General features: G+C 41.0%; 1 protein-coding gene across 1 annotated transcript; it reads right to left on the bottom strand.

The window, feature by feature from the left end:
• Positions 1 to 2,598: 2,598 nt before the first annotated feature.
• LOC147175252 (mucin-2-like) lies at positions 2,599 to 18,617 on the bottom strand. The gene is made up of 29 exons (XM_086072703.1): positions 18,548 to 18,617; positions 18,224 to 18,479; positions 18,027 to 18,141; positions 16,658 to 16,748; positions 16,455 to 16,592; positions 16,166 to 16,378; positions 15,334 to 15,459; positions 15,132 to 15,246; positions 14,904 to 15,054; positions 13,599 to 13,712; positions 13,457 to 13,526; positions 13,230 to 13,367; positions 11,789 to 11,953; positions 11,621 to 11,715; positions 11,294 to 11,420; positions 10,254 to 10,509; positions 10,112 to 10,164; positions 9,218 to 9,321; positions 8,981 to 9,132; positions 8,762 to 8,900; positions 8,443 to 8,553; positions 8,181 to 8,360; positions 7,617 to 7,856; positions 7,379 to 7,535; positions 6,906 to 7,034; positions 6,299 to 6,523; positions 5,502 to 5,827; positions 2,737 to 2,879; positions 2,599 to 2,656 (listed from the first exon to the last, which is right to left on the bottom strand). Exons 1-29 carry the CDS (start codon positions 18,615 to 18,617, stop codon positions 2,599 to 2,601), a joined length of 4,257 nt encoding a protein of 1,418 aa, XP_085928829.1.
• Between the last annotated feature and the right edge of the window lie 438 nt (positions 18,618 to 19,055).

The following is a 19,055-nucleotide window of genomic DNA, read 5'->3' as shown; positions in this document are numbered from 1 at the left end:
GTAGATTTAGTTGTTGTAGTTGGGCCTTCAGTTGGGGTGGTAGGCCCTGCGGTTGTGGTTGTAGATTTAGTTGTGGTAGTTGGACCTTCAGTTGTAGTGGTGGGCCCTGCGGTTGTGGTTGTAGATTTTGTTGTAGTTGTTGGACCTTCAATAGTGGTGGTGGGGCCTGCGGTTGTGGTTGTAGATTTAGTTGTGGTAGTTGGACCTTCAGTTGTGGTGGTGGGCCCTGCGGTTGTAGTTGTAGATTTTGTTGTAGTTGTAGGACCTTCAGTTGTGGTAGTGGGCCCTGCGGTTGTGGTTGTAGATTCAGTTGTGGTAGTTGGACCTTCAGTTGTGGTGCTTGGGCCTGCGGTTGTGGTTGTAGATTTAGTTGTAGATGTCGGCCCTTCAGTTGTGGTGCTTGGGCCTGCGGTTGTGGTTGTAGATTCAGTTGTGGTAGTTGGACCTTCAGTTGTGGTGGTGGGCCCTGCGGTTGTGGTTGTAGATTTAGTTGTTGTAGTTGGGCCTTCAGTTGGGGTGGTAGGCCCTGCGGTTGTGGTTGTAGATTTAGTTGTGGTAGTTGGACCTTCAGTTGTAGTGGTGGGCCCTGCGGTTGTGGGTGTAGATTCAGTTGTAGTTGTTGGACCTTCAATAATGGTGGTGGGGCCTGCGGTTGTGGTTGTAGATTTAGTTGTGGTAGTTGGACCTTCAGTTGTGGTGGTGGGCCCTGCGGTTGTAGTTGTAGATTTTGTTGTAGTTGTAGGACCTTCAGTTGTGGTAGTGGGCCCTGCGGTTGTAGATTCAGTTGTGGTAGTTGGACCTTCAGTTGTGGTGGTGGGGCCTGCGGTTGTGGTTGTAGATTTAGTTGTAGTAGTTGGACCTTCAGTTGTGGTGCTGGGTCCTGCGGGTGAGGTTGTGGATTTTGTTGTAGTTGTTGGACCTTCAGTTGTGGTAGTGGGCCCTGCGGTTGTGGTTGTAGATTTAGTTGGAGATGTCGGCCCTTCAGTTGTGGTGCTTGGGCCTGCGGTTGTGGTGGTGGGCCCTGCGGTTGTGGTTGTAGATTCAGTTGTGGTAGTTGGACCTTCAGTTGTGGTGGTGGGGCCTGCGGTTGTGGTTGTAGATTTAGTTGTGGTAGTTGGTCCTTCAGTTGTGGTAGTGGGCCCTGCGGTTGTGGTTGAAGATTCAGTTGTTGTAGTTGGACCTTCAGTTGTGGTAGTGGGCCCTGCGGTTGTGGTTGTAGATTCAGTTGTGGTAGTTGGGCCTTCAGTTGTGGTGCTGGGTCCTGCGGGTGAGGTTGTGGATTTTGTTGTAGTTGTTGGACCTTCAGTTGTGGTAGTGGGCCCTGCGGTTGTGGTTGTAGATTCAGTTGTGGTAGTTGGACCTTCAGTTGTGGTGGTGGGGCCTGCGGTTGTGGTTGTAGATTTAGTTGTGGTTGTAGGACCTTCAGTTGTGGTAGTGGGCCCTGCGGTTGTGGTTGTAGATTCAGTTGTGGTAGTTGGACCTTCAGTTGTGGTGGTGGGGCCTGCGGTTGTGGTTGTAGATTTAGTTGTGGTAGTTGGGCCTTCAGTTGTGGTGCTTGGTCCTGCGGGTGAGGTTGTGGATTTTGTTGTAGTTGTTGGACCTTCAGTTGTGGTAGTGGGCCCTGCGGTTGTGGTTGTAGATTTAGTTGTAGTTGTAGGACCTTCAGTTGTGGTAGTGGGCCCTGCGGTTGTAGATTCAGTTGTGGTAGTTGGACCTTCAGTTGTGGTGGTGGGGCCTGCGGTTGTGGTTGTAGATTTAGTTGTGGTAGTTGGACCTTCAGTTGTGGTAGTGGGCCCTGCGGTTGTGGTTGTAGATTTAGTTGTGGTAGTTGGACCTTCAGTTGTGGTGCTTGGGCCTGCGGTTGTAGATTTAGTTGTAGTAGTTGGTCCTTTAGTTGTGGTGCTGGGTCCTGTGGGTGAAGTTGTGGATTTTGTTGTAGTTGTAGGACCTTCAGTTGTGGTAGTGGGCCCTGCGGTTGTGGTTGGAGATTTAGTTGTGGTAGTTGGACCTTCAGTTGTGGTAGTGGGCCCTGCGGTTGTGGTTGTAGATTCAGTTGTGGTAGTTGGACCTTCAGTTGTGGTGCTGGGTCCTGCGGGTGAGGTTGTGGATTTTGTTGTAGTTGTTGGACCTTCAGTTGTGGTTGTGGGCCCTGCGGTTGTGGTTGTAGATTTAGTTGTAGTTGTAGGACCTTCAGTTGTGGTAGTGGGCCCTGCGGTTGTGGTTGTAGATTCAGTTGTGGTAGTTGGACCTTCAGTTGTGGTAGTGGGCCCTGCGGTTGTGGTTGTAGATTTAGTTGTGGTAGTTGGACCTTCAGTTGGGGTGGTAGGCCCTGCGGTTGTGGTTGTAGATTTAGTTGTGGTTGTAGTTCCTTCAGTTTCCACAGGGGCAGTTTCTGGGCTTGTGGTCTTCGTGGTTCCAGTTACAGGTTCTTCAATTGTTGTTGATCCCGTTGTCGATTTTGTGGTCGTTGTTTGTTCTTCAGTTGTGGTAGTGGGCCCTGCGGTTGTGGTTGTAGATTCAGTTGTGGTAGTTGGACCTTCAGTTGTGGTAGTGGGCCCTGCGGTTGTGGTTGTAGATTTAGTTGTGGTAGTTGGGCCTTCAGTTGTGGTGCTGGGTCCTGCGGGTGAGGTTGTGGATTTTGTTGTAGTTGTTGGACCTTCAGTTGTGGTAGTGGGCCCTGCGGTTGTGGTTGTAGATTTAGTTGTAGTTGTAGGACCTTCAGTTGTGGTAGTGGGCCCTGCGGTTGTAGATTCAGTTGTGGTAGTTGGACCTTCAGTTGTGGTGGTGGGGCCTGCGGTTGTGGTTGTAGATTTAGTTGTGGTAGTTGGACCTTCAGTTGTGGTAGTGGGCCCTGCGGTTGTGGTTGTAGATTTAGTTGTGGTAGTTGGACCTTCAGTTGTGGTGCTTGGGCCTGCGGTTGTAGATTTAGTTGTAGTAGTTGGTCCTTTAGTTGTGGTGCTGGGTCCTGTGGGTGAAGTTGTGGATTTTGTTGCAGTTGTAGGACCTTCAGTTGTGGTAGTGGGCCCTGTGGTTGTGGTTGGAGATTTAGTTGTGGTAGTTGGACCTTCAGTTGTGGTAGTGGGCCCTGCGGTTGTGGTTGTAGATTCAGTTGTGGTAGTTGGACCTTCAGTTGTGGTGCTGGGTCCTGCGGGTGAGGTTGTGGATTTTGTTGTAGTTGTTGGACCTTCAGTTGTGGTTGTGGGCCTTGCGGTTGTGGTTGTAGATTTAGTTGTAGTTGTAGGACCTTCAGTTGTGGTAGTGGGCCCTGCGGTTGTGGTTGTAGATTCAGTTGTGGTAGTTGGACCTTCAGTTGTGGTAGTGGGCCCTGCGGTTGTGGTTGTAGATTTAGTTGTGGTAGTTGGACCTTCAGTTGGGGTGGTAGGCCCTGCGGTTGTGGTTGTAGATTTAGTTGTGGTTGTAGTTCCTTCAGTTTCCACAGGGGCAGTTTCTGGGCTTGTGGTCTTCGTGGTTCCAGTTACAGGTTCTTCAATTGTTGTTGATCCCGTTGTCGATTTTGTGGTCGTTGTTCGTTCTTCAGTTGTGGTGCTGGGTCCTGCGGGTGAGGTTGTGGATTTTGTTGTAGTTGTAGGACCTTCAGTTGTGGTAGTGGGCCCTGCGGTTGTGGTTGTAGATTTAGTTGTGGTAGTTGGACCTTCAGTTGTGGTAGTGGGCCCTGCGGTTGTGGTTGTAGATTTAGTTGTAGATGTCGGCCCTTCAGTTGTGGTGCTTGGGCCTGCGGTTGTGGTTGTAGATTTAGTTGTGGTAGTTGGACCTTCAGTTGTGGGAGTGGGCCCTGCGGTTGTGGTTGTAGATTCAGTTGTGGTAGTTGGACCTTCAGTTGTGGTGGTGGGGCCTGCGGTTGTGGTTGTAGATTTAGTTGTGGTAGTTGGTCCTTCAGTTGTGGTAGTGGGCCCTGCGGTTGTGGTTGTAGATTCAGTTGTGGTAGTTGGACCATCAGTTGTAGTAGTGGGCCCTGCGGTTGTGGTTGTAGATTTAGTTGTGGTAGTTGGGCCTTCAGTTGTGGTAATGGGCCCTGCGGTTGTAGATTCAGTTGTGGTAGTTGGACCTTCAGTTGTGGTAGTGGGCCCTGCGGTTGTGGTTGTAGATTCAGTTGTGGTAGTTGGACCTTCAGTTGTGGTAATGGGCCCTGCGGTTGTGGTTGTAGATTCAGTTGTGGTAGTTGGACCTTCAGTTGTGGTGGTGGGCCCTGCGGTTGTAGATTTAGTTGTTGTAGTTGGGCCTTCAGTTGGGGTGGTAGGCCCTGCGGTTGTGGTTGTAGATTTAGTTGTGGTAGTTGGACCTTCAGTTGTGGTGGTGGGCCCTGCGGTTGTAGATTTAGTTGTTGTAGTTGGGCCTTCAGTTGGGGTGGTAGGCCCTGCGGTTGTGGTTGTAGATTTAGTTGTGGTAGTTGGACCTTCAGTTGTGGTAGTGGGCCCTGCGGTTGTGGTTGTAGATTTAGTTGTGGTAGTTGGACCTTCAGTTGTGGTGCTTGGCCCTGCGGTTGTAGATTCAGTTGTGGTAGTTGGACCTTCAGTTGTGGTGGTGGGGCCTGCGGTTGTGGTTGTAGATTTAGTTGTGGTAGTTGGACCTTCAGTTGTGGTAGTGGGCCCTGCGGTTGTGGTTGTAGATTTAGTTGTGGCAGTTGGACCTTCAGTTGTGGTGCTTGGGCCTGCGGTTGTAGATTTAGTTGTAGTAGTTGGTCCTTTAGTTGTGGTGCTGGGTCCTGCGGGTGAAGTTGTGGATTTTGTTGTAGTTGTAGGACCTTCAGTTGTGGTAGTGGGCCATGCGGTTGTGGTTGTAGAGTCAGTTGTGGTAGTAGGACCTTCAGTTGTGGTGGTGGGGCCTGCGGTTGTGGTTGTAGATTTTGTTGTAGTTGTTGGACCTTCAATAGTGGTGGTGGGGCCTGCGGTTGTGGTTGTAGATTTAGTTGTGGTAGTTGGACCTTCAGTTGTAGTGGTGGGCCCTGCGGTTGTGGTTGTAGATTTTGTTGTAGTTGTTGGACCTTCAATAGTGGTGGTGGGGCCTGCGGTTGTGGTTGTAGATTTAGTTGTGGTAGTTGGACCTTCAGTTGTAGTGGTGGGCCCTGCGGTTGTGGTTGTAGATTTTGTTGTAGTTGTTGGACCTTCAATAGTGGTGGTGGGGCCTGCGGTTGTGGTTGTAGATTTAGTTGTGGTAGTTGGACCTTCAGTTGTGGTGGTGGGCCCTGCGGTTGTGGTTGTAGATTTTGTTGTAGTTGTAGGACCTTCAGTTGTGGTGGTGGGTCCTGTGCTTGTGGTTGTAGATTTAGTTGTGGTAGTTGGGCCTTCAGTTGTGGTGGTGGGCCCTGCGGTTATGGTTGTAGATTTAGTTATGGTAGTTGGACCTTCAGTTGTGGATCCTGTGCTTGTTGTTGTAGATTTTGTTGTAGATGTCGGCCCTTCAGTTGTGGTAGTGGGCCCTGTGGTTGTGGTTGGAGATTTAGTTGTGGTAGTTGGACCTTCAGTTGTGGTGGTGGGCCCTGCGGTTGTAGATTTAGTTGTTGTAGTTGGGCCTTCAGTTGGGGTGGTAGGCCCTGCGGTTGTGGTTGTAGATTTAGTTGTGGTAGTTGGACCTTTAGTTGTAGTGGTGGGCCCTGCGGGTGAAGTTGTGGATTTTGTTGTAGTTGTAGGACCTTCAGTTGTGGTAGTGGGCCCTGCGGTTGTGGTTGTAGATTTAGTTGTAGTTGTAGGACCTTCAGTTGTGGTGGTGGGTCCTGTGCTTGTGGTTGTAGATTTAGTTGTGGTAGTTGGACCTTCAGTTGTGGTGCTGGGTCCTGCGGGTGAGGTTGTGGATTTTGTTGTAGTTGTTGGACCTTCAGTTGTGGTAGTGGGCCCTGCGGTTGTGGTAGTAGATTTTGTTGTGGTAGTTGGACCTTCAGTTGTGGTGCTTGGGCCTGCGGTTGTGGTTGTGGATTTTGTTGTAGTTGTAGGACCTTCAGTTGTGGTAGTGGGCCCTGGGGTTGTGGTTGTAGATTTAGTTGTGGTAATTGGGCCTTCAATTGTGGTGGTGGGTCCTGTGCTTGTTGTTGTAGATTTTGTTGTAGATGTTGGCCCTTCAGTTGTGGTAGTGGGCCCTGCGGTTGTGGTTGTGGATTTTGTTGTAGTTGTAGTTCCTTCAGTTTCCACAGGGGCAGTTTCTGGGCTTGTGGTCTTCGGGGTTCCAGTTGTTGTTGATCCCGTTGTCGATTTTGTGGTCGTTGTTCGTCCTTCAGTTGTAGTTGGAGGTTCTGTTGGTGGGTTAGTTGATTTTGTGGTGCTTGGCCCTTCAGTTACAGGAGTTGTTTTCGGAGGGGCTGTTGTAGTGGCACAGGTTTCATTTCCGAATATTACTGTTTTATTAATACATATTGCATAGTAGCACATTCCAAGGTTGTCAGTCACATTGTAAATAACTTCATATTCATCATATCTTCTTCCATTGTAAAAGCAACCTTCACACTCTTCAACACATATCTGGTGATCCTCATCAAATATGGGCTTATCTTCTGGACAGACAGGATAACAACCTGCAAATGCATTAGCATAAACCATCAGACATTTTTCTTTTTTATTTAGATAAATGCTGTCTACAAAAGACAAAATGTATGGTTGAAATCAATATTAAAGGAAAACACTTAATAATTAAAGTCACAGCAGATTAAATATATCATGATCTATAATCTTGCATTGGTATGACATAATGAAATAATAATTATAACTGAATAAAAAATCACTTGCAAAGTTTTGTAATAAACCCCTGTAACTTAAACTGACCCTTCTAACTTTGAATTTGTAACACATTTAAGCGAAATCCAGAGTCTTAACATGTCAGCGTCATATCAGTTATACAAGAACTTAACTACCATTTTATCCTTGAACATATTAAATATGATAATTTAATCGTCTTACCCTCCAGGTTAGGTAAGGGGTTGCTACAAATTCCCTCGAGATTCAAGCAGGTCTTGTAGCAAGGTTGATGACATGGGTTGTAGTGCCACCTGCATTCGTCTGGGTTGTTATAGTAATCACAGTAGACGGCTGAGGAAATAAATCAACATAGTGAAATTGTAAAACTTTCATTTTCTTTTCCAGCTTAGAGTCACAGGTAACGCTACTCGTTGCCAGTCAATCAAAAGGCGCAAGAGACAATCGCTCACACCTATTGTCACTGAGCTAAAATGTATCCCACGCTGGCATCAAATATGTATAAATATGCATACATACATATGCATATAATTCAATACAGCATCAGTGACTACATTGTAAACTTTCACTTAAGAGTGAAGAAAACTGCGAGCTTATTAGTAACTTCAAATGAATAAACACTAAATAATTTCAATCTCAATTCTGTTCCTCAGGACATATTTATAAAATGTACTCACGACAAATGTCTGGTGTTCTCCAAGCAACACATACACTAGCCTCATTACAAGCTTGAGCATAGGCTGCAACTGCTGTGCAGAAACATTCACAGTCGCCTCCAGTATCACAGGCACATGAGTCTCTCACGCAGTTTTCATAAAATGGAAGTGGATCCACCTGTTAAGACAAATCATATGCCCAATCAGATAAACTGTATAATTTCTAATTCAAACGTTTCCAAGCCACATCTGCCATTACCGTATTGTGACAAGCTTGGAATGTTTTTCCAATGATAATGCTGCACATCATTTTTGACCAGTGGAAACGAGAAGGTGTAACTATACACGGATTGGCGTTTGTTTCCACATTTGGGCAATTGCTGCTGGTTTTCCAGCTGTTTGCAAATTCTAACACATTTGACACTAACAGCTGACCCTGAGTGATGAAGTCATTTTGTTCACTGCCATCAAAATCTCCACACAGGCCACATACTTTTCCCTGTGGACACAAACAAATGAGTTAGTGCATTTCTCAAATTATTGTTAAGTATTGAGGTGACAAGGACCGGCAGGCAATATTATTTGTCATATGTATAACGTTTATTTCTTTATACTGCTTATTTTGATCCGGGTTGCATGCACAGGTAAGTTGGAACCTTGTCAAGATGACTCAATTGCAGGGCATATACAGACAAACAACCATTCATATTCATACTCCCATTTATGGCCAATTAATTGTTGAACTTGTAGTTTACAATCTTTGGCTTTCTGAATGATCTCAGAACACAATATTCCTTAATTCATACGTTCAACTTGAACTTACACTGTGCTGTGGTTCCAAGAGGATGCGAACGGTTGTTTTGCGATCCCACATCACCGCCATGCCAATGACAGACTCCACGACCAGATACATGCCAACTGTCCTTATTGTGTACTTTATTTCATTGCCCTGTCCAAGGTTGATCTCTTCATACTTTCCTTTGGATAATTTGATTTCCATTCGCTGCAATGTAAACAAGGTTCATGTTGATTGTGTTACAATGACAACAACAAGCAATATATGTATGTTTTACAATAAGTCTTACCCCCAACTGGATTCGGACAGTTTTGGAGCATGTGGTGCCTGTAGTTCCACATGGAACATTCTCTGTGATAACTCCAATGTTGTCCTGTACTGTCTTATTGCCACATTTGTTCTTAAAATGGGAAATACGTAATAATGTAATTACAAATCAATCATTAGTAATTCCTTGTTGATAAATCTGGTTTAAAATTCTTGTATTATTCAAACTCTGTAGTTAAACAAAAGTGATAATGGATGGATGGATGCTCCTCTCATTGACTAAAAGTGCATAAAAAGCTTTGGTATTTCAACAAAGTCTATATTTGTAGTGTTCGACTAACCTTGACTGCAACGTGGCTGCAGTGCCCTTGAAAGCCATACGTCCGCTGATCAAATGTGTTATAATGACCACTTCCATAAATAATGCAGGTTCCAGGGCATTTTTCCTCTGTGCACTCCCATTTTCCACTTCTGCAGGTACTGGATTACAAACAGTAAATATAAGTATTGTTAATATATAACTTATGTAAACAATCAGATATATAATGTCAAGATCATACCATGTGTTACACTGATTTGGAATCCGTGTTCCAGGAGCATAGAATATTCCATCATGTTTACATGGACATTGTGACTTTTCTACACAGAAACCTCTGCCATCATCAAAAAGCCCAGCTGGACACTGACAACCTGATTCACAATCGTTGGAGTCCTGCCAAGAAAGACCAAAGAGCTACCTGAAAATTAAGTGGAACTGTTCCCAGATACGAGGGGAAACTGGGCAAAAAAGAGCTTACACAATCCTCGCTGTCCAGATTTAAACAAGTTGGTGCACATTGGACTCCAAGTTGTCCTGAGCCAGGATTGGAGCAGTTGAAGTACACTTTGTGTGGAGGACATACTGTAAAATAGACAGAATGTTTGCCTTGTTCAACCAAATGTTTATGTCAATTAATAAATTAGACCAGTGATGGACAACTTAAATGCTGGAGTGGGCCACAATTTTCGTTCAGTACAACTGGGGAGCTAGATATGACCACACACTTCCCAACCTGATGTATGACAACATTTTTATTTAGGATATGGACAAAATACGAGCATATGTGTGAAATACATGTTCGTAAATATTTTATTTTTGATAATACATTTCTCGGTGTATAAAAGATCCACTACCCACAAATTAACATATTTTTTTCCCAGTCCAAAGGGTTCTCTTGCATAAAAAATTACCATTCAAGGACAGCTTTCAACTGTTTAACAAGAAAATGTTTAAACTATTGAGGCACTATGTTTTTTTCTGCAGATCATTCGAAATCAGCCCAAAAAATATTCGGATTGTTGTCATATAGAGATTCAGTGTAACTAAGCCATGTCTGCCATCTAGTGATGATTGGTAATATTACAACTTAAAAACGACACGACTCAGTTCGGCACCTATGGATTTGCATATTTGCTGACTTTTTTTCTCCTTTTTTTTGGTACATATTTTTAATTTTTTCTGTTGTTTTTGTTTAAAAAATACGCCCAATTTCCCTCTTTTATTGAATATTCATCATGTTTTTAAAGAATTCTTTGGGCTTGTAGAAAAAAAATATTACAGACTACAGTATTATTCATCTTTTTTTTAATTAATCAAGTGACTGGTCCGCAGGTTTCAAACACCTGAATTTGACAAAACAAACATGACTTACCCAATGAGCGGGCTCTCCAAGAGTGGCAATGCAGAACCCCATTACTGCACACACTAAAGAGCCACATTGGGCAATAAATGTTAAAAGACCCTTCAAATGACACAACACTGTTGAGTATATGATTTAAAGTGGCCAAACTAACCAGTGTTCATCCTTGATGTTGATAGACTTCCCTGGCTGGATGATGGCCTCATTGCGATAACATGGACACTTTTCTTTGGGGATACAGATGGCATGTTCATCGAGGTATTGACCCTCGGGGCAGGAGCAGCCGTCCACAGGCAGGAAGTCAGAGGAGCAAGTCTGCAGTGTTGAACTCAACGATCTGCAGGTCAGCTCGCACCGTTGATGCTTGTATGAGAAGATCTGGGATTGTGGGCAGGTCTTTGTGTATTTGTCTGTTTGTAGCAGAATGCAAGAAAGGTTAAGTTATAAGAAATTTTCAATTTTTTTAACGCGCAAATAATGACTGTACTTGGAAAATTGCAGCAGCAGACACGTCCACGTCAAAATTGAGCAGTAATAAATGTAATAATAATGCAATAATATATTTTTGGAGACTGGGGTCAAGTTGTATTTTACTATTTTAAAAATGTGCAGAATTTCGCAAGTTACTTCATGTTAATGTTTAGATAGCTCTTAATATGAAAAGATAAATGTGCTGAGCTATCACCGATATCTTACAAATGCAATTATGCCATCTAGTGGCATAAAATGACCTCAACACAAATCAATATCGCACTCTTTTATAGTACAGTAAATCTTTTTAATTTTAACAATTTTTTTTTAAATTATTATGAAATTATTGAATCAATGACTAAAATATGCAGCCATATTTTTATTAGTTTAACAATTTTTTCACTTGTGTTATGTTGACAAGAGTATGAAAACTTAGGGGGGGGATTTATTGTACATTTAGAACAGATATCAAATTTGTGATGAATCATGAGTTAATGTGATTAATTACAATTCAAATTTTAATCGATAGTCCCAGATGAAAAGGAGTTATCCAAATCCTCTTACAGGGTGTAATGGCTTGTTAGTTACCAATTATTTGCCCATCTTTTTTTCCTATAAAATGTGAATTAAAAAAAATCAACAAAAAACAAAACCATGTAGAGCCCCCATTTTATAGGACGTATAGAATAGCATTATAACAGAATGCCATAAGGAAGCACTTACCACACACAAGGGATCTCCAGTCCATCAAGAAGACTCCCTTTGATGCACAAGCTCGAGCATAGGAGGAGAAGACGGCACACAAGCAGGCTTCACTCTTGTCACAGTTGCAGCTGGCGTAAGTGCAGCGCTGCGGAATACAGCACACGTTGCTAACTGCTTGTTGTAAAAGTTTGGTTCGATTCACTACAGCGCTACTCGCCGGCATTTCCATTGTCAAAAGTTGTGAAGGGTGACCAAAATAAAACAACCCAATACATCCATTCTTGCTCGGCACACATCACTTGGGATATCGATATCGGATTTACCGTATTAAATAAAGGACTATACCTTGTAGTATGCCTCAGGATCCACAAAAGAATGGCACTGTTCAAAGGTGCTATTTGGGTGTAACAGCAAGGCGCACCAATGTTTGGCGTACAAGTCTGGAAAACGTGCAAACCATCTCTTAGAACCACGACAAGCCAACACGAAGGTTTAAGCGGTGTGAACGTGTACCGTTTTCCACACTGAGAGAACAGGGGTCGTCGAGTCTTTCCCTCGTGTCTCGGCACATGAGGTTGGACTTCCAGGTGTTACTAAACGTGGTTGCTGTCCCTTCGACAATCCCCTGAGGGGTTTTCAAGTCATCAGACTCGACCAGGTTGTAGTTGCCACACAAACCTGATGAAATAAAGGAATTTAAGGTTTATAAAATGTTCTAAGCATCTCAAACTGTCGCTGAACTGCAGTCGACAATGACAAATTTTGCATTGTTGTGCTAATGTCAATTTGCAAGCCATGGGCAAGGGAATGATTCGCTTACTGTATAAAAAACACAATGCAATGTTACATGATGTTTGGAGATTAAATGGGAAGTTAATCCCCCCCCAAAAAATTCTTGCCAAATAATGTTCTAAATAATGTTCTATGCAGCCCCACCGGTCTAAATACAGTATTCTGGTTAATATTGCGTTTGTGGAAAATGAGATAAGCAGCAACATCCAGCAGTTTTTATCCATATAAGAAGGCGGCCATTTTGCCACTTGTCGTCAAGTGACGATGACATCACAGTTGCTCAGGTAACCACCAATCACAGCTCAGCTTCACAAAACAGGTGAGCTGTAATTGGTCGTTGCCTGAGCCCTGAGCAACAGTGATGTCATCTTCAGTCGACAGCAAGTGGCAAAATGGCTGAGATGGATAAAAACGGCTGGATTTTGCTGCATAAATCATATTCCAAAAATGTAATATCAATCAGAATTTCATGTTTAGACGGGTAAGATCACATATAACATATTATGTCAAGAAATGTTTAAGGTTGACTTCCACTTTCAGACCTATTTAACTAATTCATTGCCATTGACGGCTATTTCTATTCGTTTAACATTTTTTCCACATTTGTTAACAAGAGTATGCATACCTAGAATTTTTTTTATTGTACATTTATAACAGATATAACATTTATGGTTAATCCTGAGTTAACTATTGAAATCATGCGATTCATTACAATTAAAAATTGTAATTGCCTGATGTGATTTAAAAAAAAGAAAAGATTATTAAAAATTAGGAGCATTAATTAATTGCATGACTTCACGAGTTAACGCACGATTAATCACAAATTTTATATCTGTTCTAAATGTACAATAAATACAAAAATTCTAGGTTTTCATATTCTTGTTAACAATAGTGGAAAAAAAGTTAAACTAATAGAAATAGTTAAAATGAATATTTGACGTCTATAACCGTCAATGGCAGTGAATGAGTTAATTTGTATCTTTCCAAAGAAATTAATAATCAGTTTTATGTAGTGGGTGTAAATCTGCCGAGGCAAAAATGAAGAAACAGAAAGAAAAATGAAATAAACCTATCATACAGGATCGCACAGTGCAAATTGTAACTGTTACATTTGCATTCAGAGGTGATATATACTTTACATTTTTAGAAATGTAAAACTCACCACGCGTTTTTCCGTTGTAGCTCTCATCCAGCCGCACATACACTTGCATGATAGGAACGTGCTGAATCTGAATTTGCAACCCAAAACTAGTATGTAGCAGGATGTGGAAAGATGACGCATGGAATATGTTGATGTCCGCTTTGAGTGAATACAAACACAACAACCAATGTTATCACTTATGGACATGAGGGCACAAAACAAAATGAGGGTTGGATTGTGCGATCCACCTGTATGGTATGGCAATGTGATGGTTTGCTGGTTCTGTTTTACTGTCCCATCAGAAATAAACATTAACACCTAAACACAAACATAATTAATCAGTTAAATGGTGCAGCCAACTGGCACAACTCGTATAAAAATTCAACTCACATTATTTCTGTCATTGTTTAGCAGGATTTTAAGGGCCTTGAGACAAGTGTCAAAACGTTGGTTGATACAAGGCACTAACTGCACCTGGATGGTAAACTTTGGACTTGAGGCATCCTGGAACACACATGGACATGTAAATGAGATTCACGTCATACACTGTAAAAAATAACAATCCTAAAATGGCAGAATTTTGATGTTCATTTTATTTTACAGACTTGTCCTATATTTTTTAAATATCATTTAATTTTCAAAAATAGTCTGTAACCTTATATGCTGAATGTAAAATAACATGAAATCACTGTAAGAGTGAAAACACACAATATTTCTGTTCTTTTGTCCAAAGAAATGCATTAGAAATACATATATTTAATGTTAAAATATGACAAATATTTGTCTGTCATTTAAGGGAATCAACAGTAAAATTTATCTTTAAAACTCTTGGGGGAAAAGGGGAAAAAAACATTAAAATTACAGAGAAATTAAATAATAAAAAATTTAATTTTATGGTAAATTATTTGTTAATTTACTTTTTTTTAAATTGAAAATAAGTATACATTTCATCATGTGATCTAAAATTACACACACAAAAAAAAAACTGTGGCGGCGTGGGTCAGTTGTAGAGTGGTTGTCTAGTACCCCTGAGGTTGTGGGTTTGATCCCTTTTGTGAACATGTCTTTGAGCAAGATACTGAACTCCTAATGCTGCGTCATCAGGAGGTGAATATAGTAGTCAAAATATAAAGTGTTTTGAGAGCCTTGTAAGGTGATAAAATACTATATAAATGAATGACTAAAACAGTAAATTGTTCATATTTTAAAGCCAATATCAAAATTTTCAACAGTTTTTGACATGTTTTGAAAGATAATTTTGTGTGTCATATACTGTTATATTACATCAAATGCTAATTATTATAAAACATCTTTCCATAAAATCATGACATTAAAAACAACTAATAACTGCATATAATAATAATGTAATTTAAAGCAGTACTATTCGCAATACAACGTTTACCTACTATATTTCTAGGTAATTCAATTCAAAATGTGAAAATGTTTCTAATTAAACATTAAAAACAACCTGAAAATGAGGTAAAATCTTGTTGAAATGACAACAGCAAACTTTTTAATTATGGAATTTTTTTTTTTTATGAGAAATAAGTAAAAATAAGATTCTGTTATTTCACTGTATTTTTTTTTTTTAGAGCCCCAGCTGCCGGAAATTTACAGTTTTTTTTTTTAAGCATATTTAAAAAGCAAGATAATGGACAGCATTTTCTCTACCAGTCAAGGCTCGGATTCATTTACCTTGCTTTCCACCTTGGCTAGTGTGTAATAACAATCTCCATGGAAGGTGTAAGATTTGCCATCGAATGTGGTTATATGAGAACTTTCCTCCACTGCACACGTCGCCGGGCCCTGAAGATACTCACAAGACCATCTGCCCTGAAAACAAGTACTGAGATAACAAAATGACATTTTAAACACACGATCAAGAGGAACATATTGCATATTATTACAAAACATTCCACTTACCATATCTCCTTGTCTTGTTGGTAGCCCTCGCTAGAGTTGTAGATTCTTCCATGCTTGCACTGACATTCCGATTGATCAATGCACCCTCTCATGGAAATGTCATCGAACACAGTACCTAAAACGTGTAAATGACAAAGAAGAAAATGATTTTACGGGTATAAAATTAGCGCAAACCTGGATTCCAAATGTAGAGAGGACTGACCAGGGGGACAGAAGCAGCCATCCATTCTGTGGTCCTCACACAATGAACTGGTGTCCAGGTGTGTGCACGTGTCCATGCAAGGAGAACCGCTCTCCTCATACAACATGTTGTAAGGACACTGCTTGGCTGTGGAGAGAGAAAGCGAGATGTGGATTAATGCAAGTAACATTTTTGTAACTGATAGGAATTTTTTTAATTTATTTTTGCATTAAGCAGCGAGTATATTGCAAGAATTGCATTTTATATCATATGATCTATTTAAATCTAAATTCATATGGTTTAAGTGCTGTGATATTTTAGGTTAGGTTTTTTCCATGTCAATTATCATTCTGCCTTGGAAAAAAGTTGCCATGCAAACATGGAAGAATAATCCAAACAATCACTTTTACTTGTTGTCTGCTACTGTGTTAAATCTGTGTTTCATTTGTTAAATTTTTTCGAATGAATCATCAACATCTAATGCGGTTTATAATATTGCTGTTGTTAAAATAAATTGGAGGTAAAAAAATATCAGTAGGAATGGGCAAGTATTGATATTATGTATTAGTATTGGGATCCGGAGCTTGAAATTAGAAGAATAGAAAATTGCCCTTAATTTCAGGCAATTTTAAGGAAAAATTGGGATATATGTCTTTCTCTAAAATTATATGTCATTGTATTTTTGTGGCGTGGGGTGTTATGTATCATAGTATTAGTGGTACTGGTACTTGGAATCAGTATCAGTGAGTACTCACTTTACCAGTATCAGTCTGAAAAAATGTGGTAACAGACATGAGAATGTTGTAATTTTCTGCTGTTTTGTGTCAATAAAATATAGGAAGTAAAACTTTACCACAGAACAGTGGTGTCCTCCAGTTGGGAGGCACTCCGCCAGCATGAGAACACTGTCGTGAGAACTCGGACAGAGTGCTGCAGACACAGGTGTCGTTTGTGCGATTGTTGCAGCCGCACATGTCCTGCACACAAGCCTGCACGTAGGGGGCGGGGTCAATAAGCTGGGTGCAGGGGCTCCAAGACTCTGAAAGCAGCATTTGGTTGCAGGTCGCTTTCTATAAGAAAACCAGATAAGTATTACTTGTGTGTCAAATTGTGTACTTTTGTTAACGGAAATAAAAGGAAACTCACAAACTCCTCGCATGAATCAACAGCTGGACCATCTTCAAGCGATTCTCCAAACTCTTCAAAGGGGTCCTCACAATCGTCATTTGGGTTATGAACCTTCTGGTTATTGCCAAACTCAATGTAGCTGATCATCCGATCTGCAATGGATTTCATTTATACCGTCAAATGCTGGAAAAAAATATACGGAATTTTAGGAACCAACCATTGTAAATCAACTCATTGTCGAGAGGAAGGCCATTGTAATCGCCACAGAGTCCACAAGTGTGATTAGCGTAGTCACGATCAACCTCCACCTACAAAAACAGATCATTGAAGAAGAAGATTAATCATTTATTAGTTGGTTTTACACTTTTAAAGGGTGAAGTGAAGTAGGTAACTTAGCACGGTAGAAGAATGATTAAAATTAGGATGTAATTAAAATGAGACATTTAGCAGTCCGACCCAAGTAATGGTGGTAACATTCAATACAATACAAGACGGGCTTTAAATAGTGTATTTAATTTACAATATGCATTTATATTAGAGCTGCCAAAGGATAATTTTTTTAATCAGATTAATCACGTCTTAGAATTTTGATGAATCATGATTAAATGCTTAATTAAAAAAAATTTTTTGGATCAAATTTTTTTGCCCGCCAAATTTGAAAAGCACCTGTAATGTGTCAATTTTTTCGACATTTAATGCTATGAGGAAGTCTTCAACATTTTTTGATCCACTGCACGCTTTCATCCTCCTCTTTTTCTAATCAGATCAATTAAAATGGGAAAAAATGACCCCAATATTTTGACATGAGCAAATACTCTGAATGTCATACCTAAATATTTATTAAATGCTTTACTTTATTGCATATAGTTATTAAGGGTGTGCCAAAAAATCTATTCTCATAAGAATCACGATTCTCATTTAGAACGATTCAGAATCGATTTTAAATGTTCCCAAATCGATTTTATTTAAACTATTTAATGCTGTCTTCCCTTTGTTTGTGTGTGCCTTTATTGGGAGCGCTGTTCATGTTGTACCCGAGTTGACCATATAGGGGCAGTGTGGTTTCACGCGGTCTGATACACTGTTAAGTTGTAGCCACATTAGAGAATAGAAGGACAAAGTCACAATCAAGTTATTCCAATAAAAGTTGTTTTTTTGCAGCGTGGAGCCGTTCTTTTGAGTGATAAAAGTGCCGCGACAGCATTAGCGAGTCAGACTGGAGTAGATCATTACAATTCCTTGAATATCTATGAATTGAAGCAAAAATCATTGTCAATCAAATCATTTTGAATCAAAAATCGAATCGCCCACCCAAAAATCGGAATCGTATCGAATCGTGAGACATTCAAAGATTCCCACCCCTGGTAGTTATGTTTATTGCTCAAACACAACCTGCGCTACCTTTAACATCAGAATAACGCGGCCAGCGGTCAGAATTGATGTGTGATTAATCTGTGTTAACACATGATTAATGCAACAATTTTTTTGTGATGAATTGTTTAGTTCTCATTTAAATTGTTCATCAGATGCATATAGACACACTAAAAGTCTTGCACTGTACAACATTAATTTTGAGAAGTCTTTACCATGACTGCATCGTCACCATTCCACATGACAACAAGGCCAACTTTAGACTGCAGTTTAATGTAGACAGCATTATTTTCCACTTGAACTCCACTATTATAGTATGGCAAATTGACCCTAGAAAACAAAAGACATCTCATTATATAAGCTTGTAAATAAATTTAAAAAGAAAAATTTTTTGCTTCGTTTTTTGACTTACGGTTGGCCATTAACAGTGACCAATTCCTTGGTGAGGTGGAAAGCGAGGTCATTGATGGCGACCACCAAATAAGCCACAGTCGGGTTGCCGTCATTCTGCTCCCTCCTCATGTGAACCGAAAACTCCTGCATGGCCTCGTGGCAGTCGGAAGCGAGGTTGTACTCGCACGCGCCGGAAAACTGGTAAACGTCACCGTCGAATGTCTTGAAGTGCTCTCGGCCCCATGTGCTGCAGATACTGCTGACATGGTTGCTGACTGAAGGAGATGGAAAACAGTCATGGTGAGGGTATGAAGTGACAAAAAAGTGAATTGATTGGTCTTACCCAGTCTGCCCTTGACTTCAATGACAACAGACAAAGCAAGGAAACACAAAGCCGCACATTTCCACATCATGCCTGCCGCAGTTCCCATCACCAATGCAGGTAACATAGGCTGACTCTTTTTCGCTAGCTCCTTATATTTAGACTGCTCAATTTGATCACACCTTCTCTCGGCCAAGTTTTATTGCCACCACATGGAGAACGTGTTGAATGGACGTCTGACGTCAAGATAATGATACCCACATCCTCCTTGTGACATCATTGAGCAAATTTACTTGCAGATCAATTCAGAGATTTTCACGAACAATATATTTAAAAATAATAATAATAAAAGATCCCCTCTGGTTATTCAAGCATTAATCAAAGTCCTTCCTATATTGAAAGTGACTCAGACACTACACCACACACACAGAAACACACCAACATTATTATCATTCCTTTTGTACAGTCCTATGTTCAGTGTCTGTTGATTTGGATGTGTTTGAAAATAAATTTGTTGTACCGATTGATC

The sequence above is a fragment of the Leptonotus elevatus genome, chromosome 4, assembly GCF_054856555.1.
Source record: "Leptonotus elevatus isolate MCC_2025b chromosome 4, RoL_Lele_1.0, whole genome shotgun sequence".
Classification (NCBI taxonomy): Eukaryota; Metazoa; Chordata; class Actinopteri; order Syngnathiformes; family Syngnathidae; genus Leptonotus; species Leptonotus elevatus.
Note: the sequence above shows the minus strand (reverse complement) of the source record. Positions and strands in the feature narration are given on the sequence as shown.